The sequence below is a fragment of the Linderina pennispora genome (genome assembly GCF_002104995.1).
Source record: "Linderina pennispora strain ATCC 12442 chromosome Unknown DL89scaffold_11, whole genome shotgun sequence".
NCBI classification, from domain to species: domain Eukaryota; kingdom Fungi; phylum Kickxellomycota; class Kickxellomycetes; order Kickxellales; family Kickxellaceae; genus Linderina; species Linderina pennispora.
Genome location: NW_024468259.1, coordinates 409691 through 436498, shown reverse-complemented (window position 1 = coordinate 436498; position 26808 = coordinate 409691). Strand labels below are relative to the sequence as shown.

General features: G+C 54.9%; 9 protein-coding genes across 9 annotated transcripts; 3 read left to right on the top strand and 6 right to left on the bottom strand.

Annotated features, from left to right (window-relative positions):
* The first annotated feature begins 232 nt into the window (after positions 1-232).
* Positions 233-1352, top strand: DL89DRAFT_38684 (TFIIA-domain-containing protein). The gene is made up of 2 exons (XM_040891603.1): positions 233-394; positions 482-1352. The coding sequence occupies exon 2, from the start codon at positions 677-679 to the stop codon at positions 1277-1279; it is 603 nt and encodes a 200-aa protein (XP_040741773.1). The 5' UTR covers positions 233-394; positions 482-676; the 3' UTR covers positions 1280-1352.
* A 131-nt stretch (positions 1353-1483) lies between these two features.
* Positions 1484-4537, bottom strand: DL89DRAFT_294463 (uncharacterized protein; the record flags this gene model as incomplete). The annotated part of the gene is made up of 3 exons (XM_040890517.1): positions 1484-1708; positions 1747-2397; positions 2456-4537. The coding sequence occupies 3 exons, from the start codon at positions 4535-4537 to the stop codon at positions 1484-1486; spliced, it is 2958 nt and encodes a 985-aa protein (XP_040741772.1).
* Positions 4538-6135: 1598 nt separating this feature from the next.
* On the top strand, positions 6136-7127 carry DL89DRAFT_38645 (uncharacterized protein). Its single transcript, XM_040891602.1, has one exon. The coding sequence runs from the start codon at positions 6399-6401 to the stop codon at positions 7101-7103; it is 705 nt and encodes a 234-aa protein (XP_040741771.1). The 5' UTR covers positions 6136-6398; the 3' UTR covers positions 7104-7127.
* DL89DRAFT_38627 (glycerol kinase) lies at positions 7127-8915 on the bottom strand. The gene has a single exon (XM_040891601.1). The coding sequence runs from the start codon at positions 8660-8662 to the stop codon at positions 7151-7153; it is 1512 nt and encodes a 503-aa protein (XP_040741770.1). The 5' UTR covers positions 8663-8915; the 3' UTR covers positions 7127-7150.
* A 1013-nt stretch (positions 8916-9928) lies between these two features.
* Positions 9929-11018, bottom strand: DL89DRAFT_259160 (uncharacterized protein; the record flags this gene model as incomplete). Its single annotated transcript, XM_040885666.1, is given in 2 exon segments — positions 9929-10789; positions 10809-11018. The coding sequence occupies 2 exon segments, from the start codon at positions 11016-11018 to the stop codon at positions 9929-9931; spliced, it is 1071 nt and encodes a 356-aa protein (XP_040741769.1).
* Positions 11019-13478: 2460 nt separating this feature from the next.
* Positions 13479-14709, bottom strand: DL89DRAFT_269100 (anion-transporting ATPase). Its single transcript, XM_040888158.1, has one exon. It carries the CDS (start codon positions 14686-14688, stop codon positions 13846-13848), a length of 843 nt encoding a protein of 280 aa, XP_040741768.1. The 5' UTR covers positions 14689-14709; the 3' UTR covers positions 13479-13845.
* Positions 14710-18827: 4118 nt separating this feature from the next.
* DL89DRAFT_269099 (HMG-box) lies at positions 18828-20639 on the top strand. The gene is made up of 5 exons (XM_040888157.1): positions 18828-19331; positions 19372-19715; positions 19807-19912; positions 20084-20143; positions 20245-20639. Exons 1-5 carry the CDS (start codon positions 18844-18846, stop codon positions 20603-20605), a joined length of 1359 nt encoding a protein of 452 aa, XP_040741767.1. The 5' UTR covers positions 18828-18843; the 3' UTR covers positions 20606-20639.
* Positions 20640-20862: 223 nt separating this feature from the next.
* On the bottom strand, positions 20863-23031 carry DL89DRAFT_269098 (uncharacterized protein). Its single transcript, XM_040888156.1, has 7 exons — positions 22866-23031; positions 22684-22807; positions 22579-22649; positions 21760-22538; positions 21614-21734; positions 21258-21576; positions 20863-21229 (listed from the first exon to the last, which is right to left on the bottom strand). Exons 1-7 carry the CDS (start codon positions 22991-22993, stop codon positions 20975-20977), a joined length of 1797 nt encoding a protein of 598 aa, XP_040741766.1. The 5' UTR covers positions 22994-23031; the 3' UTR covers positions 20863-20974.
* A 370-nt stretch (positions 23032-23401) lies between these two features.
* DL89DRAFT_294457 (uncharacterized protein) lies at positions 23402-25885 on the bottom strand (the record flags this gene model as incomplete). Its single annotated transcript, XM_040890516.1, has 7 exons — positions 23402-23840; positions 23875-24100; positions 24130-24757; positions 24804-25229; positions 25279-25383; positions 25493-25811; positions 25869-25885. 7 exons carry the CDS (start codon positions 25883-25885, stop codon positions 23402-23404), a joined length of 2160 nt encoding a protein of 719 aa, XP_040741765.1.
* Positions 25886-26808: the final 923 nt, after the last annotated feature.

The window sequence follows — 26808 nt, the reverse complement described above, 5'->3', positions numbered from 1 at the left end:
CACTTGGTTGTTGTGACTCTATCCTTCAAAAGCAGCCGTCACCTACTCATGTCATCAGCGCCATCCGCAAGACCCAAACCGCCTTTCCAACATGGCGCACCCTGCACCACATATGGCTGGCTTCGCCAGCGTTCCATGTGCATCTGTCGGAAACTTCTGCGGCAAATAGATGCATTGGCACCAATATCATCTTTCCATTTGCGAGCATATCCAGCACACGCATTGGCCACATTGCAAATTGGCGGCAGATCGCTTGATCGATCAGCCCGCTGATGTCACGAAATTTTGGGGCGAAGGGGAGCGCTGGCTGAAAAGGCCAGCCCCTGGCCTTTAAAAAGCGAACTTTGCATTTTCTCCTCCACAAAACTCCACCATATAGTACAAAAACTCCTCCGCAGGTAAAATAGAGAATACCAAGAAAACAGTCCTGCTCTCCTGCTATGTGCGTCTAAGCCCCTCCATGTACTTTGTTTTGCGATAGTATGTCAAACACAGTCGTAGCCGCAGTGTATCGGTACGTCATCGACGACGTCGTGCGCAACGTCCAGGGCGACTTTGAGGGCCACGGCGTCGACACATCAGTCCTCGAGGACCTGCAGCGCAGCTGGGAGACCAAAGTGATCGAGAGCCGCGTCGCAGGCATTCCCCAGCGAGAACGGGCTGCACGACACGCACGATGACTATGCGCGGCCGGCCCAGCAGCCGGCGCCACCGATCAATGCAGCGGCCTCGCTGGCGTCGATTATCAATAACCCCAGAGAGCATGGCACCCACCGCTGCCAGCCTGGCGTCGCTAGCGCAGTCTGGCCGCCAGCTGGAGGACGACGAGGACGACGACACGCCGATTACATCTCGGCCGCAGTACAAGCAGGCACACCATGCGTACCAGGGGCATGTGCCGCAAAACGACGGCGCGGATGATGCGCGCGAGGCGCTGTCGCCGATGCAGATGTGGGAGCGGATGAGGAATGAGCGGAAGCGGATCTATGAGAAGGCCAGGGAACTGGGCGTACCGCAGGTGGACGGTGCATCTGACAATGACCAGCCAAAAGGACCTGTGGAAAACCCCGAGGATGCAATCAACTCAGACCTCGATGACACCGACGAGGAGGATGAGGTCGAGGGCGGTGGCGAGGAGACAGAGCATATTGTGCTGTGCCAGTACGACAAGGTCACACGGAGTAAGAACAAGTGGAAGTGCGTACTCAAGGACGGCATCATGCTGATCAACGGCCGCGACTATCTGTTCCTGAAGGCGACCGGCGACTTTGAGTGGTAAATAGGCGCCGGTTTCCATCAATTCCTTACCGTAAATTAATTTCTCGCTGTTTCTAAACATTCTCCATCATCTCTGTTCAACACACTCAACATGCTGCCGCAAAGTGCATGTGTGGTAATATGACATTGCAAAGCGAAAGAACAGAATCAAGCAAAGAAAGAAGAGGAATAGGTATGTATATGTTGGCTTTTTTGTGTGGGAGATTTAATGCTGGTAGTCGCGCGGGCCTCCAGGGCGCTGGCGCTGCTGCTGCTGCTGGCTAGGCGGCTGTTGCTGCTGGTCATAGCCGTACTGGTCGTAACCGCCCTGCTGGCCATAGCCGTACTGGTCATAGCCGCCCTGCTGCTGACCATAGTAATCCGCCTCGTTGCCATACCCTCCCTGTTGAGGGTACTCGTGCATCTCGTACTGCTGCTGCTGGCCATGCTGCTGGCTGGCCATGCTGGCTGGCTGTGCTGCTGGCCAACAATGGTGCCACTGCTGTGGATAACCGAGGTATTGGTTGAGTCATCCATGAACGAGTAGCCCGGGTTGGACTCGTAGTACATCGACTCGTCGACCGCATTCTGCAGCAGGCCGGCATTGTCGCTGTCGTCGACGTTAGCCGGCAGGTACGACGACGAGTCGTCGGCGTACTGCTTGCGCTCCTTGCGCTTGATCGACCGCAGGCGCTTGCGCTCGTAGTCCTCCCAGCGCTTCATCGGGACTGCCGAGGCATCAAACTTGCCGTCCGAGTCGCCGTGGCCCTTGTCCTTGCCTTCGCCAGCGACCTTTCGCGTCTCGCCCCACGAGAAATCGTCAAAGTGCCAGTACGCGTACACAGGCAGCACCAGGTTCCAGATGGGCAGCGCGGCCAGATACACAAACATCCAGGCCACGTAGATCCACTTGCGGGTCGTGATGAAGATCAGCACCGCAGGCAAGAACAGGACCATGATAAGCATGGCCAGCGGCAGGTACGCGGTGATCGAGTTGTACGTGGTCATGCAGGCGCGCACAATAAGGATGTATGTGAGCACGATGGCCACCGGGAGGGCGACGGTGCCGACCAGATCCAGCGCAATCGAGAACTGCATCGACAGGCAGAAGGTGCCGCACAGGTTGCGCACCAGCACCAGCTCGAGCAGGTTGTGCACAGGTCGAGTTGATCCAGCGACGGCGCTGCGACAGAAGAACCTTGAACTCATCGGGAACCACGGTCTTGCAGATGGCCTGCGGCATGAACATCATCTTGCGGTTCGGGAAGTTGCGCAGCATCAGGGTAGTCAGGAAGCGGTCCTCACCAAGCAGCAGCAGGTTCTTCTCGTGCAGGGTCTCAACCACGTTCTGCGAGTACTCCTGGCAGATCTCGGGCTTGGTCAGAACCGGCACCCAGTCGTCGCCCTTGCGCGCCTTGAGGCGGTACATGCAGAAGCAGCCAGGCAGACAGGTTACACCACCAAACACAGACTCGAATGCCTTGGCCAAGTGGTGCGAAATGTAGTACTCAAACACCTGGATCGCAGTGACCCACGAGTCGCGCTTGTTGGCAATCTTGGTCTCGCCGCACAGGCCCATGATGAGCTGGTCGTTGTTCATGCAGTTCACCAGCAGACGCAGCGAATCCGGGTACACCTTGGTATCGGCATCCACCATGAGGATGATCTCGAACGTGTCGGGAGTCACGCCCATCAGATGGTGGACCTTGCGGAAAATGTCGTAGTCCATCGGCGTCATACGGTCGTTGTAGATGACGCGCGAGAAGAAGTTCATCAGGATCATCTGGCCGTCGCGCTTACCGCGGTTGCCGGGCTTGGGGAACTCCTGCTCCTCGGGCGTGCCACACTTGATGCAGACGATGGCCGGGGTGCGGTGGTTGCCGACCACGTAGTGTCCACAGTAGATCTTGGCCATGTTGTGCTGCTTGGATCCGGCGGCCACGGCGATGTACGAGCACGGCTGCGGGTCCAGGAACTGCGGATCCTGCTCAATCAGGTCAACGCAGATGTCGGGAGTCGAACGGTCGTTTCCAGAGCCCTTGATGTTTCCGTCGGCCACCAGGAACAGCAGCTTGCGCGAGTCGCTAAAGTCGGTGCCGCACAGCGAGTCGCAGGTGGCCCGGATTCCCTCGTCGCCTTCAGAGTAGCACGTCACCAGCATGATAGTGTACAGCTCGTCCATATCGCCCTGCGGCAGCACAGTCTTGGTACCGCCGGTCTGGGGCTTCTTGCCGGACCACGGCGCTGCAGCGTTGTACGAGACAGGGCGCACCTTGCTGCGGGGCGGGCGGCGCACCAGCTGCCACGACAAAAAGTACTGGAACACGACTGCCATGAAGAAGCGCGTGAGCACAATTCCGCCAATAACCACAAGCGCGGCGTAGTTGAACAGGTTGACCGAGAAGCATCCGGGGGTATCCTTGGCCAGCACGCCAGCCGCAAACTTCTTGCTGATGCATTTAGCTGCCTTCTTCATCTGATCCGTGCGCTGGAACATGACTGTCGCGTCGCTGTAGCCGTTGTTAGCGGCGTTGAAAATGGCCTGGTCGAGAATATCGTATTTGGCTCCGTTGTCTTTGACCAAGTTGAGGTACGGTGTCAGGTTCACGACAATGCCGTTGATGACAAAGAGACCGGTTGTGCTTGTAACGTCGGCCCAATCGTAACCGACGGGCCGGTTCTCCTTGGTTACGTGGAAGTTAGCCTCGATATTATTCAGGTCGCCCATGGTACATTGGGTCTCTTCTGTACACGTGTTGGTGTTGATGGCACGCAGACCCGTGATGCTCGCGTCTTCGCACTCGGGAGGGGTGTCCTTCCGGAACATGTAGCTGATATCGATCCCGGTGTAGAGTTCAATGGGGTTGGGCCACTGCGCAGAGGAGGCCGAGTAGACTTCGCCGTATACACCGACGTTGCCGTCATAGCCTTTCCTCGATACCTGCAGGATGTTGCTCTGGTGCTTGGACGTGCTCTCCGGGCAGAAGGTCATCGGCAGGAACAGCGTCAGGTAGACGACAGCCCCACACACCAGCACAATGAGAGACACCAGGGCGCACTTTTCGCGCCACGCCTGCTGCATGCCGGCCTCAGGCATACCGCCAAGCTTGGTCAGAAGGATGCCAGGAGCCCAGAATGTGATGACTTTCGAGTAGATAACCCAGGCGGTCGTGGGCTGCTTCTTCTTGGTGATCATGGGAGCGGCCGCCTGCTGGCGGTCCTGCCGGATCATTGTGCGGCCACGCTTGAGCGTAGCGCCTCGCTCGTAATTCGGCGGCATAGTGTTAATTGGTGATAATGCGTGGAGGCTAAAGGCAAAAGAGGAGGCAGGTATGGTTAGTGAAAAATGGAAAGAAATGGGGGAAGGCAAGCAAAGAAGAGAAGGAAAGACGCAAGCAATAGTGAACGCAGAAAGAGCAGCCAGAGAATAAGGAGCTGGGTGGGCTGTCAGGAGTCGCCCATGTCGTTCCCAAAAAGGGAAATGGGAAGAGCTGCATCAAGCTCTGGGCATTGTACTGAGAAAACAAACCACAAGTGCGAAGAAAAAAGTAGCCATCGCGCCTGTTGGTCCGCCGTCGCACTCACTCTCACTCTCACTCTCACTCGCTCACGCCGTTTGGCGATCGCCTCGAAAACAAAACAAGATCCCACAGCCATATTACAGTGCGTCTAGCAGCCTTTTCTTTCCATGGCACTTACTGTTTGGCAACCTGGTTGGGCTGGAGGTACTATCCAAGAGTCTGGTAGAAAAACGATGGAAGGGCTGTCCGGCAGCTGATGAAAAACAACAACAGAGCGTCTATGCGGGTTCCTCTCTAATGAGCGCTATAAACAAGATGAATGAAAGAGAAGGACGGGGGAAAGGAGCAGCGACGAGTGGAGAAAGAGAAGAAGCTGTTTGCACCTGTTCCCGCCAGACATGGCTAAACCTTGCCTCTTTATCTGACCCGACGCAATAGCCAGAGACCACCCGTTTCGGCAATCTGGCTTCGTGCCAGTCCAAAAATAGACGGCCGCCAATGGCAGAGCGCTCAACGATTTGTGGGTCAGGATGTTTTGCCAGTGTGGGGCTTCAGTTCTCTTTTTATCTGAAAAAAAAAAATTCAGACGGTTGTCAGCATGCAATCGTGCATCTATTTTTAACAGCTACATTCTGCATGATGTCGTTGGCAGCAGCGAGGGCATTTGGGCAGGCTGCAGAGGAGCGCCGCCGGTTCAGAGTGACTTTGGTTCTTTTTGTAGAAGAGACACTGAGGAGTCAAAGCCATCGCCGGGCAGGTTGCACCAAGTGAGCAGCGCCAGCTGAGCGACACGGATAAGCACTATTATTTTCCGGATACGGCTCTAGTGTTGGGATAAGGGATGCACTGGAGGATTCTGAGGCGCAGCTTCGTGTGTCTGTGCAGAATGCAGTACTTATCGAGGACAACGTCATTCGAGAAATCGCGAACCGTTGGGAGCCCGAGATCGTGAAGCATTGTGCTGCTCCGAGCAAGTACGCCAGAGCCGTCAGCAAAGAAAGTAGACACTTTGGCTCGCCAATACTGCCTCGGTGCCCTGGCAGTGCTGCTCGCACAAAAGACGCTGCGCAAAAGGAGCCTCGAGTTCGGCACATGCTTTGGGGGAGGGCTGGATAGCTCAAGCAGAGAGCCCAAATCCCAATATCGCCACATTTGGCCCGGTGCCCCGCGTGTGACCCAGCTTCCGGCTTTGCTTTTCGGCACGGAGCATCTACACCAGCAACCAAATACACATGAAAGGTGTTCTAGCGCTCATGTGCTTTCCAATTCCCGCGCGCTTTATCGAATGCGTACAGGCGGGCAGTTACAAAAGTTTTGCATGAATCCCACCCCTCTCTTCTTTGCCTCTCATCAATTAAATAATGTATCTCTCTAGCACCCGCAGACGTATTCTGGCAGTCACTGGTCGCCAATGCACACCCGCATCCGCGGCGGCTCACAAAGCACCCGGCATACGACACGCCTGCAGCCGGCACAACAACCGCTGCAGCACCAATCGCACTCAGCGACCCGTACCCAGCCGTCTACCACGCAGGCTCCTTCCCCTGGCTGCTGAGTGCCGAGCGGCAGCGCATTCCCCTGGACCCGCTGGCCACCGGGGGCCGCGAGGCATCGCTCCCAATGGCAGCCCGGCGGTACCTGTCACGCGCACTGAACCGGCAGATAGCGCTGGCGGCACTGGGTGCCCAGGCCATGGAGGACATTGCGGCGGGGGCAGCCATGGCTCTGGAGCACATTGCCGAGCTGTTCAGCGGCAGTGAGTCATCAGAGGAGCTGCAGCGGGCGCTGACAGGTCCGCTATTCGCGCGATTCCAGGACGAGCTCGGGCGGCTGGCGCGCGATAACGTGCGGCTTGTGCTCGAAGTCAAGCATGTCAACAGCTCGAACATACGCACAATTCGTACCCAGATCGGCTCGGCGGTCGGCACTATCGACCAGGCCAAGGCCTCTGGGCTGCGTGCTGGGCTGGCCCGCCAGGCCTGTCCAGGTCAACGATGTTCCTGGGAGTCGTCCATGCGCAGAAGGCAGAGGACGTGGACAGCTCGTTTTAAGGATCTGGTGAGCGCCCTGGGCGGCGGTGAGCCGGTCAGGATCCGTGTGGATGTTGAGGTCAACACAGACATGCGGTACCGGCTGATCGGCGGCAAAGACGGGTGCTCCACGACGATTGTGGATGACGACGCAACAAGAAACACAATGGTGACGCTCGAGTCGAGCATCATTGACGGCGCGTCGCCGCTGGAGTGGCGGGTAGCTGATCTGGACTACCTGCTGTCCAGCGAGCAGCGCATCCGGCAGGAGTTTTCAGAGGCAAACAGCATTTGAGCAGTGTTGAATACATTAGGTTAAGTCGGGAAACGCATAGAAAATAATTAGGCCCAGTCGAGACTGCGCTCGACAGCCTTGTCCCAGCCCTTGAGCATCTCGTCGCGCTTTTCGTCAGAGATGCGCGACCAGAAGGCCGACACGTTGGACTGGGCGACCTGGCGCAGCTCGTGCTGGTCCTTCCAGATGCCGACAGCCAGACCGGCAGCCAGAGCAGCGCCCAGGGCGGTGGTCTCGCGCATCTCGGGACGGACAACCTCGATGTTCAGAATATCGGCCTGGATCTGCATGGCCTGGTTCGAGTTGGTCAGACCGCCGTCAACGCGCAGGCGCCGCAGCTCGGTGCCCGAGTCCTTGCGCATGGCGTCCAGAATGGCCCTGGTCTGGTAGCACACCGACTCCAGCGTGGCGCGCGCAATATGGCCACGCGTGGCATACTGAGTCAGGCCGACGATGGCGCCGCGGGCATCATCGCGCCAGTACGGCGCAAACAGGCCCGAGAAGGCAGTGACAAAGTACACGCCGCCGTTGTCCTCGACCGAGTCCGCCAGGAAGCCGATCTCGTCTGCCGAGAAGATCAGTCCGATCTTGTCGCGCAGCCACTGGATCGCAGAGCCGGCCACGGCAATCGAGCCCTCCAGCGCGTACTTGGGCGTGGCATCGGGACCCAGCTGGTACCCGACGGTGGTCAGCAGGCCGTTCTTGGAGAAGATGGGCTCCTCGCCGGTGTTGAACAGCATGAAGCAGCCGGTGCCGTACGTGTTCTTGGCCTCGCCCGCATCGAAGCACGACTGGCCCACCATAGCCGCCTGCTGGTCGCCGAGACAGCCCGCGACAGGCACTCCCGCCAGACGGCCCTCGAGGATCTTCCCGTAGACCTCCGCCGACGAGCGGATCTCGGGCAGCTCCTCGCGCCGGACGCCAAAGAACTCGAGGCACTCGTCGTGCCACTTGAACGTCTTGATGTCCATCAGCATGGTGCGCGATGCGTTGGTGACGTCGGTAACGTAGTTGCCCGTCAGCTTGTAGATCAGCCACGTGTCGATGGTACCGAACCGCAGCGTGCCGCGCTCGCGCGCCGCCTGGACCTCGGGCACGTTCTCCAGCATCCAGCGCATCTTGGTACCCGAGAAGTAGGTGGTGATGGGCAGCCCGTTGATTGACGCGAAGCGCGTGGCCGAGCCGGCGTCCTCAACCAGCCGGTGCACCAGGTCCTTGGTGCGCACGTCGCTCCACACGATGGCGTTGGTCAGCGGCTCGCCAGTCTCGGAGTCAAACGCGACCGTGGTCTCGCGCTGGTTGGTGATGCCCACTGACTTAATCTGCGACACATCATAGCCGAGCGCGTTGAACCGCCGGCACGCGCCCACGACGACGGTCTCAACCGACTCCATGATCTGGTCCGGGTCCTTCTCGACCCACCCAGCCTTGGCATAAAAGTTCTGGTACTCGGCCTGGTGGCTGGCCACCACCTGGCCCTTGGTGTCAAAGATGAGGAAGCGGGACGACGACGTGCCCTGGTCGATGGCTCCAACAAAGATCTCGGATTCCTTGGACATGTTGAAAAGCACGGGAGAAAAGTACAGGTATTAGAGTGAATTGGTAAGAAACTTGCAGTAGAAGAGGGGAGCAGGCGCTCCTCGGCCCCCCGCGCCCACCATCCCTTTTATAGTGCCCTCGCAGGCACATGCCTGCACGCTGCTTGCGATACGGTGGGAATGGCCCGAGAGCGGAGCAGGCCGCAAAATTTTTTACTTTTGGCATTCGTTCCGCTTTGTCCACCCGTTTTCTGAACCGGATTTGCCCGTAGTCTACTGCCGGTGCTGCCACAGCCCCCGGTTCCTTTCGCAGAACCCCTCCCTTATCATTTGCGCACTGCCGTCGCACGAGGCTCCGGCCGCTTCTTGTCTGACAGAAATCCACACTGGTTGGCCCAGTGCTTTTGCACATGCCCGTCATCTCTGTGCATCCCAAGCCATGTGCAGCGATTTGCACCTCTTCTGCACGTGATAGTATCGGGCAATCCCACCCTGCCCCTCGTCCGAGCGTGTTCTATCTGGCCACGCTACAAGCCTCCTCCCCGCTGCTCCAGCCTAAAGCAGCGGTAGGACCAGAGGCGCCAGGCGCTAATATCCGTCCCCGCCACACCCAATAGAGGCGCCATCGAAGAGCCCCGAACAAACAGCCGCCCGGATCCAAGGGGGAGCGGATCCGGGTGGACGACAGCGATGGCAACGACCGCCAGAAGGGGAGGAGGCGCTCGCTTCTGGCATCCCCGGGTCCTCTCCCTTTCCCGGATTTCTGACACAGCGAAGAAGGTCACATTCTTCTGCTCCCAAAACCGCATGCACACATGCATCGTCCCACGCCGACTCTTTTGTGGTGGACATTGCATCTATTTGATTGCCATTATGCATAGCAACTCTGGACCTGGTCGCCGGGAAAACAGCGTCCTTGAGCTGGCCGACTGCTACGGCTACCACGGCAAAAAAAAAAAAAAAACTCGCGCTTACCTGAACCAAACCCACAGAGGCACTTGAAAGCGGATCCCACTTGCTGCCAATTGGACCACCTGGAACCTGCCCCCCATCCGTCGCACAGTGCTGCTCACCCCAGCAATATTTAGACCACTTTTGGACTGTAGACGCCTCGCATTGGCCAGGCTACACTATCGTCCACTTCCGCAGACTGGCTCAGTAAACGCAGTCCAACCAGGACACTCTTGTCCGCCGTCGACCTGTGACTGGTACCGGCCCAGACACAAAGACCCAAGAGGCGTGTGCACAAACATTAAATACATCAAAAAAACAAAAGCTATAGCAGTTCTACTTTGTCGCCTCGGCCAGCTCCTTGTGGATCCGGCGCTCGCTCGACAGCAAGTAGTCAATGTCAGCCACCTTCCAGACGAGCCGGTCGCCGCGCGCAATGCTATTCGACTCGAGCGTCAGCACCACGTTGCGCTCGGCATCGTCGTCCACAATCGTTGTGCGCTGCACGTCCGCCAGCAGCTCGTGCTGGGACGACTTCTGGTGCGAGTCGACGAGCCGATACCGCATCCGGCTTGCAATCTCCACATCCACGCGCACCCTGACCGGTACAGTCCCCTGCAGTGCATCCCACACGCTCGCATACCGCCGCAGCGCTTCTGTTTCCGAGTCAGCCGGCACTGCATGCGCTATACCCAGAAACCGCCGCACCTTGTATGCATGCCGCGCCACGCCCGCGCTCAGACTCGCCGACTCGCCGTACCCGAACGCCCGGCTCGGCCCCACCTGCGTGCGGATCCCGCACACGCTGGCGCTTGAGATCTTGCTCACCTCCAGGCTCAGCTCGATTCCCGCTGCGCGCAGCTTCTCCAGCTCGCTCGCAAACCGGTCACGCAGCCCAGGCGTAAACATTGTGTCCAGCCCGTGCGCCACGCCCCCGCGTCCCACCTCAGACAGTGTCTGGGCTACATGCGGCAATGCATGCCGTGCGCCAACGCACACGTCATCCAAGGCCTGCTTGCCCAGCACCATCTGCGCGACCCACTCATTCAGCGAGTGCGCTAGTGTCTGTCGCACCCCCCAAGGCACAATGCTGGTGCCCTCCAGGTCGTCTTCGGGGATGCGCTGCCGCTCGGCGCTCAGCAGCCATGGGAACTGCCCGCCGTGGTGTGTCGTGGGATACGGCTCGCACCGTGGAATCTTTGTGTGGCAGTCATACAGCGCGGGTTCTCTCAAACCCGCCAGGCAGGATGCGTGCACTGGTCACCAGTCGCCGCGATTTTGACAGCGCACTGGCCTTTGGCGGGCCACTACGCGTGTCGTTCGGATTTGTTGCTATGCCGCGCCGGCTGGCCATATGGGTTGAGTCCAGCTTAAGGCATCTGCCAGAAGCTGTTGTGGCCCAGCGCGGTGCAATTGATGTAGCCATACTGATGATGGTGTTCTTGAGTGTGTGATAGAGGAGGGTTAAACGCCAAGTAAGCGTATAAGAGTGCTGAAAATGTAAGTGGAAAAGTGTGCTAGAGTTCGAAATGCCTCGGCAGAGGCAAAGCGGGGGGCTTCCAACTCTCTAAATACCGCCAACAATGTCCCCTGGCTCAACACCGAGCCAGGAGGTTTTTTAAAATTAGGCCTGACGTCATTAGCACGTAACCCGGCGCTATTGCTGCACAGTGGCAAGGAGAGCCTTCCATCCAGGTGGGAAAATCCCCCTGGCAATTTCCAGCGAATCGGAGGATGCTGAAACGATGTGCGAGGAAGCGTCGTGCGCAATTGGGGATATTTCGCAAGGCTCCAGAAGGAGGCGTCTGAGACAGGGCTAGAGGGGCTTGCTGTTGGCCTAGACTGGGAATATTGCTGGGCTCCTCCAGCCGTATTGGCCCATGCGGGATTAGCCCACCAACGAGGGGATACTGTCCAGCTGCTGTGGCACGTTGCGAGACTGAATTGGCTGCCATCGGAAATACAATTTTTCAAGAAAGCAGATCTAGTGTCTGCGCTACATGTTCTGGAGTCCTACTGGGATACCCAGGCTGTGTTACAATAATGATTATCAAAACAAAATAGACCATCACTAATGGTATGCGAAAATATGTCTAAAGTAGTCGGCAGATGAGCGAAAGTCAGCGATGCTGAGGTAGCAACTGAATCCATCGTCATAGCGTAGAGGCCGCAGTATCTCTAGCTTGCTAGCCGTCGCCTATCAGCTGCATATATCTCTCATGTGCCCGTGGAAGAGCAGAGACAGAATACATGCCAGAGCATAAGCTACTTCTGCTTTTATAGCCTTTACAATCGTACACAGCACATCACACATGAACCATGTCGGGCCATGTGACTTGATGCTACAGATTCATCCTCCAGCTGTATTAGATGCTATAGCTGCTCATGCTTAAAGATTGGCATTACTACACTGATAGAGATGGCAAGTCTATAGGGGTACACCCCTTTGCTACATTTCTCTGACAGCCTGTAGCAGCAGGGAAAAATTTCGACAGCCAGCCATTTTGTTTTGGCAAAAGTTGTCGTGAACAAGTTATCCCATGTACACAAGCCATGTTGGATCCATGTCGGATGATTTGAAGACATTGAGCAATGATTTTCCGAGCAAATCCACTATTGGAGTCGGATCACCTGCCCTGGCATAGACTCTAAAGAATAGCAACTCGTGTATTGTGTATTTCGGGCAACATAGGACCCCTTGCACATTCAAATATTTGTAGCCGAAAATGCCATCCATGGAAAAAGGATACTCTATTGCAATCCCAATTTACATTCCCCTCTTTGCCAAGACGTAGTGCTGAAAAGCAAGCTACTTTGATTTATGTAAATAAACGCTGCATGGCGCCCAGAGCATTTATGCACGCACTTTTTTTGCCTTTTGGCTACACAAAGCCTCTACAAAGAGAAACTGCGAACTATTCGCAGTTGATCAATGAGTGGATACATCTACGCTGCTTGTTTCGGGCAGGGAGATGGGGGTTTGCGCATAAGCTTACCCAGTGTATATTTAGGCAAAACGAGTCATGGAAGGATGTAGAGCTATACCTCAAACGAACTTATCCCCAGTGTCGCAGTGCGCCTGCCCATCGGTATCTCTTTACAGCATCGTCATTTTTACGCTCTTTCTACCAGCCAGCAAGCATATCGTTGGCCTAGAAAGTGGCCCTTGATTTTGATGTCTATAGGGAAACATCAGATGGCTGCGTAATCGGATGCGCATTTTCGTACATTTGCAGCTCACTCACAGTGCAGAACCGTGCCATTACACGCAGTGCTATTTTTTGACAACCTTTTTGTAAAGTATTTCAAAAGTGGTACATGAACTCATGGGAGAAGCTGCGCACTTTTCGGCTGTTCCTCATCGCCCTTCCCCATTTCCAAATACCCGTTGCCAATAAAACTACTTTTTGGACACTGCTTTTCCAACGCCGTCTATAGTCAAGCTACTCTTTGTTCTGCTAATCACCATGTCTCGCCGGAGTGCGGGTGTCAAGTGGCAAACTGAGTTGCCTATTAACGCGGCTAAGCTAGCTGAAAACTCTGTCGGTCCCGTCTCAACTATGGATGACTACTGGTACGTCGAGGGATTCACCAAGACATATCCTGCTCGCGCTATCGAGCTGCCTGACACAACATTCAGAGTCCTACTCCTGGAGAGCAATAACCCGTGAATTTGTGACGATCATACGTGCGAATATCCGCATAAGCACATTTAGAGGTTTAGCATTGGTTTGATCGATGATCTCAGTAAGCGACATCTTATTACAGAGGTCCGAATCATTGCACACCATGCGAACCCAAAGACTTTGGGGATCAGCCGAGACCTGGTGTTGATTGAAAGCTTGCTAGGACGGCCACTGCCTAATATTCGTAAGCTCCTATTCCTTGGCGATGGATTGATCCAGGCGGGCTCTCAGGACCAGGCAGCTAGCAAAGGAGATTCTGAGTCTGCTGCAGAGTCAATATGCCGGCTGTTTCCATATGTGACAGACTGTACATGCCACCCACAAGGCAAGTGGGGAGTATCAGCAGGCTATTCTATGCTTACACAGGCTGCCTGCACGCTAGTAGGTGATACATTTCTGATGTATCCCAGCTAGTGGCACTCGAGCTGCACTGCGCCGTACTGACCAGATCATCATAGCCTTGGCACGCTTTCCCTAAAAGGAGCTCATGGTGGTAAGGATATATAGAACTTGTGATACTCTTTGGTGGTAAAAGAAACTAGCCCATACCGTCGGGTCCAATCTAGGTTATTTAGGAGGCTGGAAAGGCTCCACCAGCAGCCTAGAGAAGGTCTTGAGCTTGTCAACACCCCGTACCTCGTGTGTCAGCAGCGGCAGCAGGGTGATATGGAAGTCCTCATACAGGTCAAAGATCTGCTCCAGGTACTTTTGCTGCATCTTGTGCCGCACCTGGCACTGGTCGCAGTTGGATTCCTTGGGTGGGAACAGCAGCTGGTTGACAACAATGTTGTGCGTGTCAATGTTGCCGTTGGTCAGCTCCTGCACCAGCCGCTCGGTCTCGTACAGCGACAGGAACTCGGAAATGCACACACACACAAACGTCGTCTTGTCGGGGTCCTGGAACTGCTGGTTGACCTCGTTGATCACGGCGCGCATGCTCTCCAGCTTGGCAAAGATATCCTCGTGATTCGCACTCACACCCATCATGCCCGACATCTGCTGCATCATCGGACCGAACCGTCCCGACAGCTGCGACACCTTGGCTAGCGCCTTCTCCAGCACCGTCGGGAATGACAAGAACCGCAGAGTGTGGCCCGTGGGCGCCGTGTCAAAGATAATCACCGAGTATTCCATCGACTTGACCAGCTTCATCACCTCAGCGAACCCCATGGCCTCGTCCACACCCGGAATCGCAAATGCCAGATCCTGCATAATCGAGTTCATTGCGCTGTTGTCCGCGCTCTCAATCATCTCCTGGATGCTGCTGGTCGGGTCAATCTCCATGCAGAACAGGTTGTCAAACCCGTTCACCAACGTCGGGTTCTTGCCAAACTTTTGTCCAAATGCGTCAGACAGGTTATGTGCCGGGTCGGTCGAGATCAAAAGCACGCTCTCACGCGCCGCCGCCATCTGAACTGCCAGCGAAGAACTACACCACGAGAAACGCAATTACATTAGTTGAATATGCTGCGTGATGTGCAAAGTCGCCAGCGCTTCCCTGTTTCTTCGTGGAAGTACTTGCCTGGTCGTGGTTTTGCCCACGCCGCCCTTGCCTCCGACAAAAACCCACTGCAGCGACTTTTGGTCGAGCACATTCTGCAGAGTGGGGGTAAGCGGCTGGAACTCGTCGTCGGACATTGTGGATTGTATACTAGTGCTTAAGTTGCTGAAAAATTAGTGGAGCGAAGAGAATGAAATGCTAAAATTTGCCGGTCTGCAGATGGAAAACGTCTGGAGGCGTTCCGACTTTCGGCATGAACTTCAGCTCAGCTAATCATGCTTTAGACAAAGAGCCGCACAGCATTGCCAGAATTCCCACCCAGCTCCTTTGATTTGATCGCAGGCGATTTCCCTGATTCCACGCGTGAGCCCGGTGCCTCACTCGTCCAGCTATGGCGTTCGCACCCGCCAAGGAATAGCACGATGGGTGGAGAATACGGGGACATGGCGGACGCACAGTGAATATCTGTCAATGAAGCCACAATCCCATTGACTCTTAATTAAAACAATAAGCCATATATTGACGTTTGCTCGGGTACCTTCCATGTCTGCCCATCATCCCCCAACCCCATGTCCAAGAGTGAAGCAGCATAATTTTTGTGCAGTCCATAGTGATTTGTTGCAATGTTTTTTGCCGATACAGCTAACTCTTGCGTCTTGGACAAAGGTTAGTTGATTGGTCACCAGTATCCCTGGCAGCACCACCAGCAGCAGTGTCCTCAAACAAACAGCACCAACATAAAAATGTTGGACCTTCGTCGCTATCCTCAGAATTTACAATATGCAGACAGCAAGCACATTCCCGAATTTATTCTTCTGCAAGCTCCCAAAGGTAAGCGGCTAACCTTGCATTCCTGCTGCATCATCTGTGATTTCGCCAATGCTAAATTATGCATATGTGGTAACCTTGGCGCATTGCATCCCTAAATCATTCGCCTACATATTCCTACATAAGTGCCTCTACCAAATATCACAATGTGCTCACTCCCAACTTGTGGCAAAGAAAAATGGTTCGATGCATGGGTTATCGTTGAAGATGTATTAGTATGCTATTCCACAGGGACTATCAATGCAGCTGAATAAAAAGCACACGGAGAAATATCTCAAGACTACAGCATATTGTGCTCTCCTAGCAAAAGTTTTCTTGTTCCTGACATTATATTCACTCTATTCTGTGTTGATACAGAGAGCCCTCAATCGATTTAGCAATCGTAGATACGCCGGGCATTCATTCATAAACACGCACTCTCAAGCGCAAAGAGAATAGTTGAATAGCACGTAAGTTGAAAAAGACAGCAAGTGATCGGGTTGGGCTGAGTGAGGTCTAGGACTGTGTTCCTGCCAGAAGACTACATAGAATTTTTCAGAGATGCATATATTGATCTTCATGCAGCATTTCTAGTGGCTAACTTTATAACCGAGATTGTGATGTCCGAGCAACATAGAATAAGTGCCTCACCTCCTTCCATTTCCTCCTTTCTTTTTCCCTCCTTCCAGCTCACCCCTTTTGCATTTTTGTACTCTTGGGCCACATCCCACATTTCCACATACTTTTTCTTCAAACATCGACCAGCACTAAGGATTTACCTTCGTGCGGACCTAATTGTTTGCGATCCCCTTGGGTTCTTAAAGCGCTACATTCAGTTATCCCTACTTTCACACTCCACCTTATTACTCAAACAACATTGGTGGGTTTTCTGGCAAGGGCGCTCCCCAAATAAGAAATATAGTCTAAGAAAAGGGGGGCACCTTGTGCAAAACGTACCATCTTTCAGCTTTTGGATCCTTGTCTTTATTATTCTTACTTGCCATCCACTAACCGTGTAGTTTTTTTATTATAAAACCGGAAACGCATCTCCCAGGCTCTTAGGTTTCGGCACAAATATTACCAATATCTAGGAGTCTAGCATATAGTATAGCTGGTCTATACACTCCTGGTTGCAAACAAAAGATGACGTCGCATACAAAGGAATGGCGAGGCACGATCAGCGAATATTTCCGAAGCTAAACTGCATTCGTTCAGCGAGCGCACCAGCGGCCAGAGCGACCAAATCCACAAGCACATCCTCCTGCCGCGCACTGGTGGCACAGTGACCACTAGTTCGCAGTCAAATTCCTCCGCTGGCCATCAGCAGGAAATCTCACAGGGCCCTTCACTTGATATTCGCATGGCAGCTAGTCAGCACAGCAGCCCAAAAGCTGGTTCACCTGCTCTGCCTTTGTCTACTGGCACCAACCACATGAGCAGCGAGTTCGGTTTGATATCTGCTGCGAGCTCTACTGCGGTGGCGATAAGCACGAATGCCGAGGTAAGAAAAAGGGACTTTCACACATATCCCCCGAATTTTTGCGCTTTGTCACCCTATGTTTGCACCCAGTACCTATTGTATGTCCAACAGCTAATGTGATCCTGTTTTCCCGCAACCTCCCTCATCCGCTTTGTTCAAGTTTAGCCACTGGGGACAATGGGGCTGTTCGGGCAGAGCCACATGGCAATGCACCACCACCAGCCGTTGGCATTTCTTCCCCCGAGCACGTTCATGACCCTCGACCCAGCAACCAGCCTTGTCGGCCACATACAGTCAACAGGCGCAGAAGACGGCAGTTCACAACTTACCGCACAGGGGAATCATCACCTTGCTGGAATCGGCAGTAGTGGTACGTATGCATATTTAAATATTGCCTTTTGTCGGTATGTGCCTTTCTGTATGGTGTAAAGCTGTCCGACCCTTAATGCAGCCACTCTTAACACGCATTTGCTCGTAGATGGTCCAAGAGACAAGTGTCGGGGGAGTCCTGGGTAGGATGGCTGTAATGAAGGATTTAGGGCCAGAGATAAGTGGAACCAGTGACCACTCATCGGCCACGACAGATGGTGCATATTCGGCATTGATCCATGGGTCACAAGTACAGGTATGTTGGTCAGAAACAGCAATTTGGCAGCGGGTCGATTCAACCGGCCACCCACATCGTAATTATCCTCAACATTCATTAAGCTGCTGCTAATCTGGTCATCCATGACCCACAAACATGGGGTGGCCATAGATAAACCACTGTACGTGCCTTGTCTCAGCACATAGCACGAATTCTTACAATGCCAGCCGCGTAATGTGCCACTATATATTATCCATATGACTATGCTCTACTGTGATAATCGAGCCTATGCCATTGCAATGAAACCAATGGAGGCAATAGTATACTAACTGCCAGGCAGTCAAAACAAGACGAGAGTCCCAATCCAAAAGCCACAGCTAATAACTGGCGCCCATTGACCATCCAACCCAACCGAGATTGGTCAATGGTATACTATCTATTAGCGCCCCCACTGAAGAATAAAACAAAGCTATAGGTACACCAGGCTAACATCTTGTATATAACCTCCTTTTGTCATGTAGTCACATCCCAGGATATCTTTTCACCGCCTTTGTATCAATCGCTACAGCATATATCCAACATCAACTCCTTCTCTGCGCTAGACGATTTTTCGGGAGCCGTACCTCCACTAGCTGCGCAAAACCAACTCACCGAGGACACCGTACAGGATCCACACAAAGTGGAAAAGCACATTGTCAAACATTTCGCAGCTCCTATCGGACATACCTGGGCTGTCCAGCTCAGCCGCCGACATTAACCCCACCACATCGTCAAGTGTTCCAATCTCGCATATGGCTGCAGACAATTCCGGCAACCAGACGCCGTTTGCCTTGCATGGGTTGAGGTGGCAATTCGGCCTTTGCAAATATGGGCAGTAACATGCCGGCCGATCCTTCGCTTGGTGGCTCTGCCGGTGCCGGTATGCCCGACGAAAGCACATTGGTGAATATCCAGCGTAGCGCTACCTTCCCGTCGCTTACAAACCCGCACATGAGCCTGCATAGTCCACTTGGCAGCCACGGCAGCATCGGCTCCAATAACTTTATGCCCAATCCTCTCGCAGCCCCCCTGAACCCAAGTATGCCAGGAAGCGGTCCGCCAGGGACGCCCCAAGCCATGACGTCGCTGCTACCTAATGCTCGCCCATACGGAATGATGTATAACATGTCTGGGATTCCTGATCAGCGCATGATGTACGAGGATCGGATGTCAATGCCACCCATGCCACATGCGAGCACCAAATGGTACCATATCCGGCAGCCAATTGACTACGTGGCTCCATTGAAAAAGCCCATGAACTCGTTTCTGCTCTACTCAGCCGAGCGCCGCGTGCAACTGCGCCAGACCCACCCTGATCTTAACACAACGCAGCAGAGCACGATTCTGGCGCGCGAATGGGCAAATCTGGCTGAGGAAGAAAAGGAGAAATACCGTGCCGAGGCGAAACAACTTCGCGACGATTACAATGCTAGGCGTGCAGAACTCAGTCTAAAGCTCCAACAGCAGCTTAATCAGCAGAGCCTGAATATGAGCCTTGGCCACCCGCCGCCACCTCCTCCGCCACCACCACCAATTTTAACACACCACCCGTCGCAAGGTCATGCTCCGCCGCCTTTGGAGATAATTGACAATGGCATGGTGCCTACAGAACATCAAGGCCACATGCATCCGCCCAGCCCGTTTGGATATCAGCAGCAGCAGCAGCAACAACATCAGCAGCAACAAACAGCAACAGCAACAGCAAACATACATGGGTCATGGGCTGCGCTCACCATATTCGCCACATACACCAAATCCAAGTCAAAGCCACCACACACCGCAGACCCAGTTCCCTCAGACCCCTCAGGAAGACATCCACAGCCATGGAAATGTAGCAGCACTAGCCAGCATGGGTGCAGACCCGTTTCAACTGAGTAACGATATCTCGTCGCTGGCGCATTCAGAGTCCGATATGGCCAGTAGTCAGATGTTCAAGTTCGACCACCAGCATATCAACCAAGGCTACCAAGATGCTGACCAGTTTGGAAAGCAGCTGGGCGAAGAGGTTAGTGGCAAAGCTACAGGTAAGGCGTAAAGCAAGCAACATGTTAATGTTCTAGCAGCAGGTACTGCGCAGTTTTCCCTTCAATCACTCATGTTCCTTAACCATTGTAGGGGAGGACAGGTGGCAGCAATCTGGCTTCAGCCTAACTAACGATGCATTCCAAGATTCAGTGCACATGCCCTATAATCTGCCGAGACCTCCTTCGAGTTTGCCTACGTACACACCATACTCCCATGACATCCCAGCCTGCCTACCATGAGAACCAAATGTCCGCAAACCTCGAGTCTCTCAACACCGCCAGCACCAGTAGCATTTTTGGTGACCAGATCGACACGCTGATCAATCGACCCTTCTCTAGCACAACTCTCGCTCGCTGACAAATTTCAGCGATCTAAACACGATGTCAGCAGACCCAGCCTCCTTGACTCATGACAGACCAAGCCAGCCGTTTTTCAGCCACTACATTCTCCAGCCCTGACGTTTCCGTGCTGGAATCAACGCTATCTGGCATCCAGCGCACCACTGACTTGGCATCTATCAGCAGCGAGAATCCAGCCCAGCGACCCAGCATCAGCGCAAGCTGGCATGTCCAGGTCGCGACTGCGTGTGTCAAGTCCACCAAAGCGTGCGCGAAAAAAGAGCAAGAAGGATCCGGATGCACCCAAGCACCCAATGTCTGCGTTTCTCTATTTTCTGACTACTGAGCGCCCGCGTCTAGCCGATCAGCTCAGCGAAATGAGCATTGGCCAGCAGACAAAGATCATTGCCAAAAAGTGGAAATGTCTGACTGACTCTGAGCGGGCTCCATGGGAGAGACTAGCGAAGAACGACAAGGACCGCTATGCCAGGGAGCGGCGAGAGTATCACGGCGAAGGAAGGAATTCGGCAACACCTGCTGCGCAAAACTAAACTATCATTTAACCAATACATATCATCAAGTAGGCCAAAATGCTAATTCGTCAACAACGACGGAATATTCACAAAGATATGAAGTGTTGCACTGCTGGTGTTGTGTGGTAACATGATGCGGTGGATGTGAAAAGGCCGTTGGTGATTGCAAACAGAGAGTAGGGCAAGGTAATGCCTATTTTAATATGGCTATTGCCACCGTGGAAGCCTTTGATTAAACGATATGTTTCCAGATATGCAAGTAATCGCAAGTGTCCTTGGGATTCAATTGGCAATACATTCACGCAATGCTGTTCAGTCAGTCGCTACTTGACTCGTGTGAATCAGTATGTGGTACCACAAATCAAAAACTAGGACTCAGCGACTAAATTAGATAAACAAAACATCGCCAATGACGATGACATCGACCAGTTCGTTGTTGCTGACTGTGGGCTTGTCAGCAGTTCCGATGGGCAGCGCTATCAGCGCGTTAGCACCCTGCATGCTCGCCATGCGACTACTCTGCTGATGCCGATCGGCCGCTTCAACAGTCCACTTGCTGGAGCCCTTTTGCCACACCAGCCGTCCACGCATAAACTCTGGCCGTCCACGGTCCAGCGCAAGGGAATCGCCGACAAAGTGCGCCTTGACATTCGGCCGGAAGAATACTAACCACATTGTCATCCACTGATGCATTGACTACATGGCCTGCGAGCTTGCGAATGGCCGGTGCAGCAAACATATGGAAGGCGACAAGTGCCGAGGCTGGGTTTCCTGGCAGCGCAAACATGAACTTCCCCTCGGGCAGAGCAACAAAGGTGGTCGGCTTCGACGGCTTCATCATTACGCGGCCAAAGATGATCTTGCCGTTTAGTTTCTGCTCCACCACAGGCTTGAGCCAGTCCCGCTCTCCCATGCTGACACCGCCAGTGGTGATGATCCCGTCACACGTCTCCAGCGCAGCCTTAATAGACTTTGCTAGCTTATCGGGGCTGTCTTGCACCACGCCCAGGATCAACCGGATCGCACCCCACAGCTCGCAGCGCCGCCAACAGCGCAGGGCGGTTGCTATCGCGGATCTGACCGCGCGCTAGCTGCATTCCTGCATTCGCCTGGAGTGTGTCAACAACTTCATCGCCCGTCGACATAACTGCAATTCTAGGGAATCCGTATACATTCAAAGGCAGTATTGCCCGAGGCTGCCAGTGCCCCGATCTCTCCGCCTGCTGTGGTAATACGAGTGCCAGCTCTGGTCACCACACTGCCCTTCTGCGTGTCATATCCAACAGGCCGGATATGCTGGCCGGTCTGGACTCTGCCGGACTCGAGGATCTCGACCTTGAGCTCCTCTGAGCCGTCATCAGTGGTCTCTAGCAGCCGCGTATCCTCCACCATGACCACGGCATCTGCACCGTCAGGGACCGGGGCACCAGTGGCAATACGCATAATCTCTCCGGGCATAAGCTTGCCGAGCTGCGATCCAGCCGTGGCAGCACCTCTGACCGTGTACACCCCAGGCCCGTCGGAAGCAACAACCGCATATCCATCCATGATCGATGCTGGGTAGCCAGGCACGTCTTCTGCGGCAACCACATCCTTGGAAACAGTCATACCATCGCGGATCGCGGCTAGATGGACGCTGGCTGGCCTTGGCTGTGGCACATGCTCCAAAACATGATTCAGGGCTTCATCTACTGGAATCATTGGGTACGGCGAGTGCCTTGCGCGTTTCGTGACTCCGCCTTGCAGGTCGTTTGTGACTCCAGATGGTGCCTCAGCGTCACGCCGCCCACACCCACAGGCCACCATCCTGGTGGTGTTCTCTGGCTTATCGTGAGTCACAATATCGCGCTTCTTGTCGTGATGATGGGGGCTGCCTGGATGCTTCGGCGTGCCCTTGGCCGTGTGCAGATGGCGCGTGCCGGCTTTAGCCATCGCGGTTTCGATCGCATGCCTTCAGAACTGGAAGCACATGCTGCAGGTTCTCGACCGACGCCTTCTTGCTCCCCGGTAGCGCCAGGATCAGCGTCTCCTTGATGATTCCGGCAGCAACCTGGCTCAGCGCCTGCAAACGGCGTGATCTTCAGCGACCCGACCACCATGGCCATGGCCATCGCCGGCAGCTCCTTGTCAAACAGCGGCTGCACCGCCTTGATCGTCACGTCAGTCGCCGCCATGCCTGTGCCGCCTGTGATCACTACCAGCCGGCACTCGGCGTGCGCGCTCCACTGGGCCACGCACGCCGCGATGTCCTGCGGGTTGTCGGAGACGACGCAGGGACTGCGCTTTGGTATAAAGCCCGTTGTGTGCCTCCAGCAGCGCTGCTAGCGCTGGCCCGCTGGTATCGGTCGCCAGGCCCTGAGCGCACGAGTCGCTTACAGTGAGAATGCCAAACGGAATTGCAGCCATTGCCAAGTGCAGAAGTTGATAAACGAAAATAAATCGGGTAGGCAAGTGGAGCTAAACGCGAGGGAGGGCGGAGAATGAGCCATTTATTTACTGCCATTCCTGCGGATGCCACGCTATGCTCGGGGCTTTACCAGCGGATCTCGCTAATAAGCAGGCGAGGGATAGACACCCGCTGCCGATTTAGCGGCATAATAATGCGGTCGATCTTGTGCTGGCCGATGACGACATGCCCACGCCTTGTAGGCCGAGTTCACAGTGCCTCCAGCGGTCGATGGGGAGAGGCGCCTTTCTGTATTCTGTCTGGCTAAGACAATAGTTGCACATATGTCTGCAATATTAGTGTTCACAAAAAATATTATGCATAGAGAGGTACATAGGTAGATTACAGATATAACCAGGCTGCTGTCTTTAGCTGTTGTCGGGGTTCGCCACATAAAACCCCTGTCCATTAATCCGGTTCATGACGGCAAATATATCGATTGAATCGCGCATTGAGGGCTCCTGTGACCCAGCCGAGCTTCTCACGTCGCTGTCACTGCCATTCGAGCTGCGCGACTTCATTGACCCGGCATCCTGGTAGGCGGCAGGCATCACTGGCGGCGCCAAAGCAGCATCGGAAACACTGTCCCTACCAGCAGACAGCATAGCAATGCTCGCTTGGGGGGTCTCGTCGCCTGGATATCCTGACACAGTCTTTGGCGGCGGCATAACGCCGTCAGGGGTTTCTTCGAGCTCCTCGAACCGATACCGTGCCAGCGCGGTGGCCGACTCTGGTGGCAGAGTCAGTCGGCTGCCGACGATTCTTGGCAGCATGGCCGACACATGCTTGGACTTGTTGCGGCGGTTCCTGCGGCTCCTCGGCTTCGCCTCGCTGTCCCCACCGGCGGTTGTCGGTCCGCGACCACTGCCCATCGCTAGTGCCGCTAGTGCCGCTGGCTACAGATCCACGGAAGTTCTCGGAATCCGGAATCGACACGGAGTCGTCGATGAGGCCAGCAAAGCCGGACACAAAGTCGCGGTTGCGCAGGCCACCGGGCATTTCGACGTTATCCAGGTGTACGCGGCGACTGAGACGGGTGCCACTGGCCGTGAGCTCGCGGCTGTCGGCTGAGCGATTCAGCGACGTGTTCAGCGACGTGTCAGCGACGTGTTCAGCGTGGGCGCCGGCGGCGGCAGCAGCCCCCGCTCGAAACTCGACTCGCGGCTGAGGTCAAACATAATGTGCAAGCTGGTGTCGTCGCCGCCCGGCGAATACCCAACTGCACGTCCGTTCGACAGACTGATCGCCGGGCCTGACTGTGCCGACAGCCGCGGGTCGTGGCTCCGGAAGTTGCTGCGTAGCATTTTGGTGCCCAGAGGCTCGCGCTCCTCCTTCTGCTTCTGCTGTTCCTGCTGTGCCTTTTTGCTACGCTGGGTGCCGAGCTTGGCAGTAAGTTTGCGACCCAGGCTGCGCAGCTCTGTAGTTGGAGAGAGAATCTCGCCGTCGCCGGATTCAGAAAGCCGCGGGTGGCGGTTGTAGTAGTGCATGTAGGCAATGTACATCAGGATCAGGATCACAAACAGCCCAACAACCGACGACACGAGCAGACCGAAAATCGTCCAGCCAGAGACCTTGAAGTAGGTGTGATTCTTCTCCAGGCCAGATCGTGCCGCACTGAACCGGTTGGTGAACTGCCATGTGCTTGTGTCCAGGATGTAGAGCCCCTTGTCTGCGCTGGCAGCGTCAGAGACATACCCAAACATCATCCAGAACATATGGCCCAGCTGCAACCGCCGAGTGTGCGTACCGGCCGCTGGGCGCGCCAGTCACACTTGGCGTAGACCAGGTCCACGTCTGCGTATCAAGCACCGCAATATCGCCGAAGGCCGCCGATGAATTTGTGTTAGTTCCACCATGAACAACGATCATTGTGTCGTTGACAACTGCCGCAATGTGGGCCTGGCGCTTCTTTGGAGCATCTCCAGACGATGTCCTTCTAGTCCAGGTGCGGGCCAGCATGTCGTACACATACAGGACATCCAGACCGACCATGCTTCCCGAGCGGGTTCTGCCCCCAAGCACGACCATGTAGCGATCACTGACCAAGCTCGCGGTGTGCCCAACGCGTCCTGCGACTGATTTCGGCAGGGTCTGGTTGATCCACGACATGATGCCGACATTCAGCCCATCCAGCCCGCGCCGACTCAGCGTGTAGCTGTCTTGCCTCCGGCGGAAGTCGACGGAGACATCAACAAACTGGTTGGCAGCAGTATCGCTGTTGGCCGCGACTGGTGGTGTTGGTGACGTTGCCTTTGCCGAGCGGGAAGCTTCGGTTGATCTGGAAGTCTCCTTGCTGTTGGTTGTTGGGCTGCTTCCCGCCGTCGTTGCTTTTGTCGCCTGTCGCCTGTCGCTGAGCTGCTATTGTCGTCATCCGTCGCACCTTTCGAGCCTGAAGAAAGGTCCGAAAAGTATACTAGTGGGCTAGCAGTCACAACAACATGACTCCTTGGATTGGTGACCATGCGAAAGGTCGAGTTCGTGATCTGCAGTTCATTGCTGTTGGCAGACCACGCAGACCCGCCAAAGATCAGCATGTCGCCAGTGGATTTTTGCAGCACCGTGGTATGGTTGACGAGTGGTTTAGGGAACCCGGTTTCGTTGACTGCCCGCCACAAATCAATACCGGTGCTGTAGACATAAAGGGGGGCTACATACGTGGCCCTGTCAGGGATATCACCGCCAAAGACAATCAGCATATTGGAGTCGTCGCTAGAGCACAGCGTGTGGCCAGCAACCAGCGGGATCTGCGACGTCGATTCGGATTCCAGCAGTCGTCCACTGAATGCTGTCCGTCGTGAAGTCGTTTGCCAGATTGAGTGCCAGCGATTCTGCGACGTAGTCAGAGACAGCATTGCCAGTGCCGCGCTTTGCCGCCGACCACGTACAATGGTTGTTTCGGATATCGCTGAGGCTGCCGACCACCGCGATGGAACTTTTTTCAGGTACTGCGCGCCTCGGGTAGCGGCGTGCCGTTGTACAGTAGCAGGGCCAGACCGTTTGTTCGCTGAGTAGACCAGGGGTGGAGAAGCATGCGAGTTCGCGCTGTGACCGCTCCGGCCGATGGCCAGTGCAGGGTAGACTCCGCTGTGCCTAATAGTTCTGTGCAAACAAATGCAAGAGCCACCAGCAGCGCTTTGTACCGCTGTGATCTCCTGTCTGCTGTCCAGGCTGCGTGTGCTGTGCTGTGGACTCGTATTCCCCTGCTGCTGCTGATATGCATATGTGAGAGTTCCAACAGGTGTGTAACCTAAAAGAGACAGGTGCGTGCGCGCGTTGTGCAGCGGGAGGAGTGGAAGACAAGAGCTGCTGCTTTGGAACTGGAACGGGGCGAAAAAGGTATAAAAAGAGCGAAATGCAACAAGGAGAAAGAAATTAAGCGGAACAGAGAAGAAAGCGTAGAATAACAAAAATAGAGCAGAGACAAGAGACAAAAAGAGCGGGTAACTCTTGAAATGTTGGCTGGCGATTGTGTGGCAAATCGAGGGGGTTTGTGTACGCGCAGCTCGCTCGCACTTGTGACCCGGCTGCGAGGGAGCGAGTGAGGGGAGTTGGAACAACGAGCTGCGGTTTGTTGCTGGTTGCGTGGGAAGGGAGGTGAGGGAGGGAGGGAGGGTAATGTCGAGACCTCGTGTTGCTGGTCGTTCAGCAGCCTCTCTACAAATGCGGTCTGCACCCATGCGTTCGGACCGCTTCTTTTAAAGGTGAAGCTCGCTCGCCAATTCGGACTGGTGGTCTATAAATATAGATGCCCAGCCCGCCAGCAAGTCGATCACAT

Bases quoted from the DNA above. Each gene is read 5' to 3' on its own strand.
- DL89DRAFT_38684 (XM_040891603.1), top strand. From the start codon at position 677: ATGACTATGCGCGGCCGGCCCAGCAGCCGGCGCCACCGATCAATGCAG.
- DL89DRAFT_38645 (XM_040891602.1), top strand. From the start codon at position 6,399: ATGGCAGCCCGGCGGTACCTGTCACGCGCACTGAACCGGCAGATAGCG.
- DL89DRAFT_38627 (XM_040891601.1), bottom strand. From the start codon at position 8,662: ATGTCCAAGGAATCCGAGATCTTTGTTGGAGCCATCGACCAGGGCACG.
- DL89DRAFT_269100 (XM_040888158.1), bottom strand. From the start codon at position 14,688: ATGGCGGCGGCGCGTGAGAGCGTGCTTTTGATCTCGACCGACCCGGCA.
- DL89DRAFT_269099 (XM_040888157.1), top strand. From the start codon at position 18,844: ATGTACGAGGATCGGATGTCAATGCCACCCATGCCACATGCGAGCACC. The intron at 19,332-19,371 runs GTTTGGATATCA...CAACATCAGCAG, and splicing joins CACATGCATCCGCCCAGCCC to CAACAAACAGCAACAGCAAC. The intron at 19,913-20,083 runs GTACACACCATA...GACAAATTTCAG, and splicing joins CCTCCTTCGAGTTTGCCTAC to CGATCTAAACACGATGTCAG.
- DL89DRAFT_269098 (XM_040888156.1), bottom strand. From the start codon at position 22,993: ATGGCTGCAATTCCGTTTGGCATTCTCACTGTAAGCGACTCGTGCGCT. The intron at 22,808-22,865 runs GTCCCTGCGTCG...GGCCCAGTGGAG, and splicing joins GGGCTTTATACCAAAGCGCA to CGCGCACGCCGAGTGCCGGC. The intron at 22,539-22,578 runs GTCGGTCGAGAA...CCAGTTCTGAAG, and splicing joins CTACCGGGGAGCAAGAAGGC to GCATGCGATCGAAACCGCGA.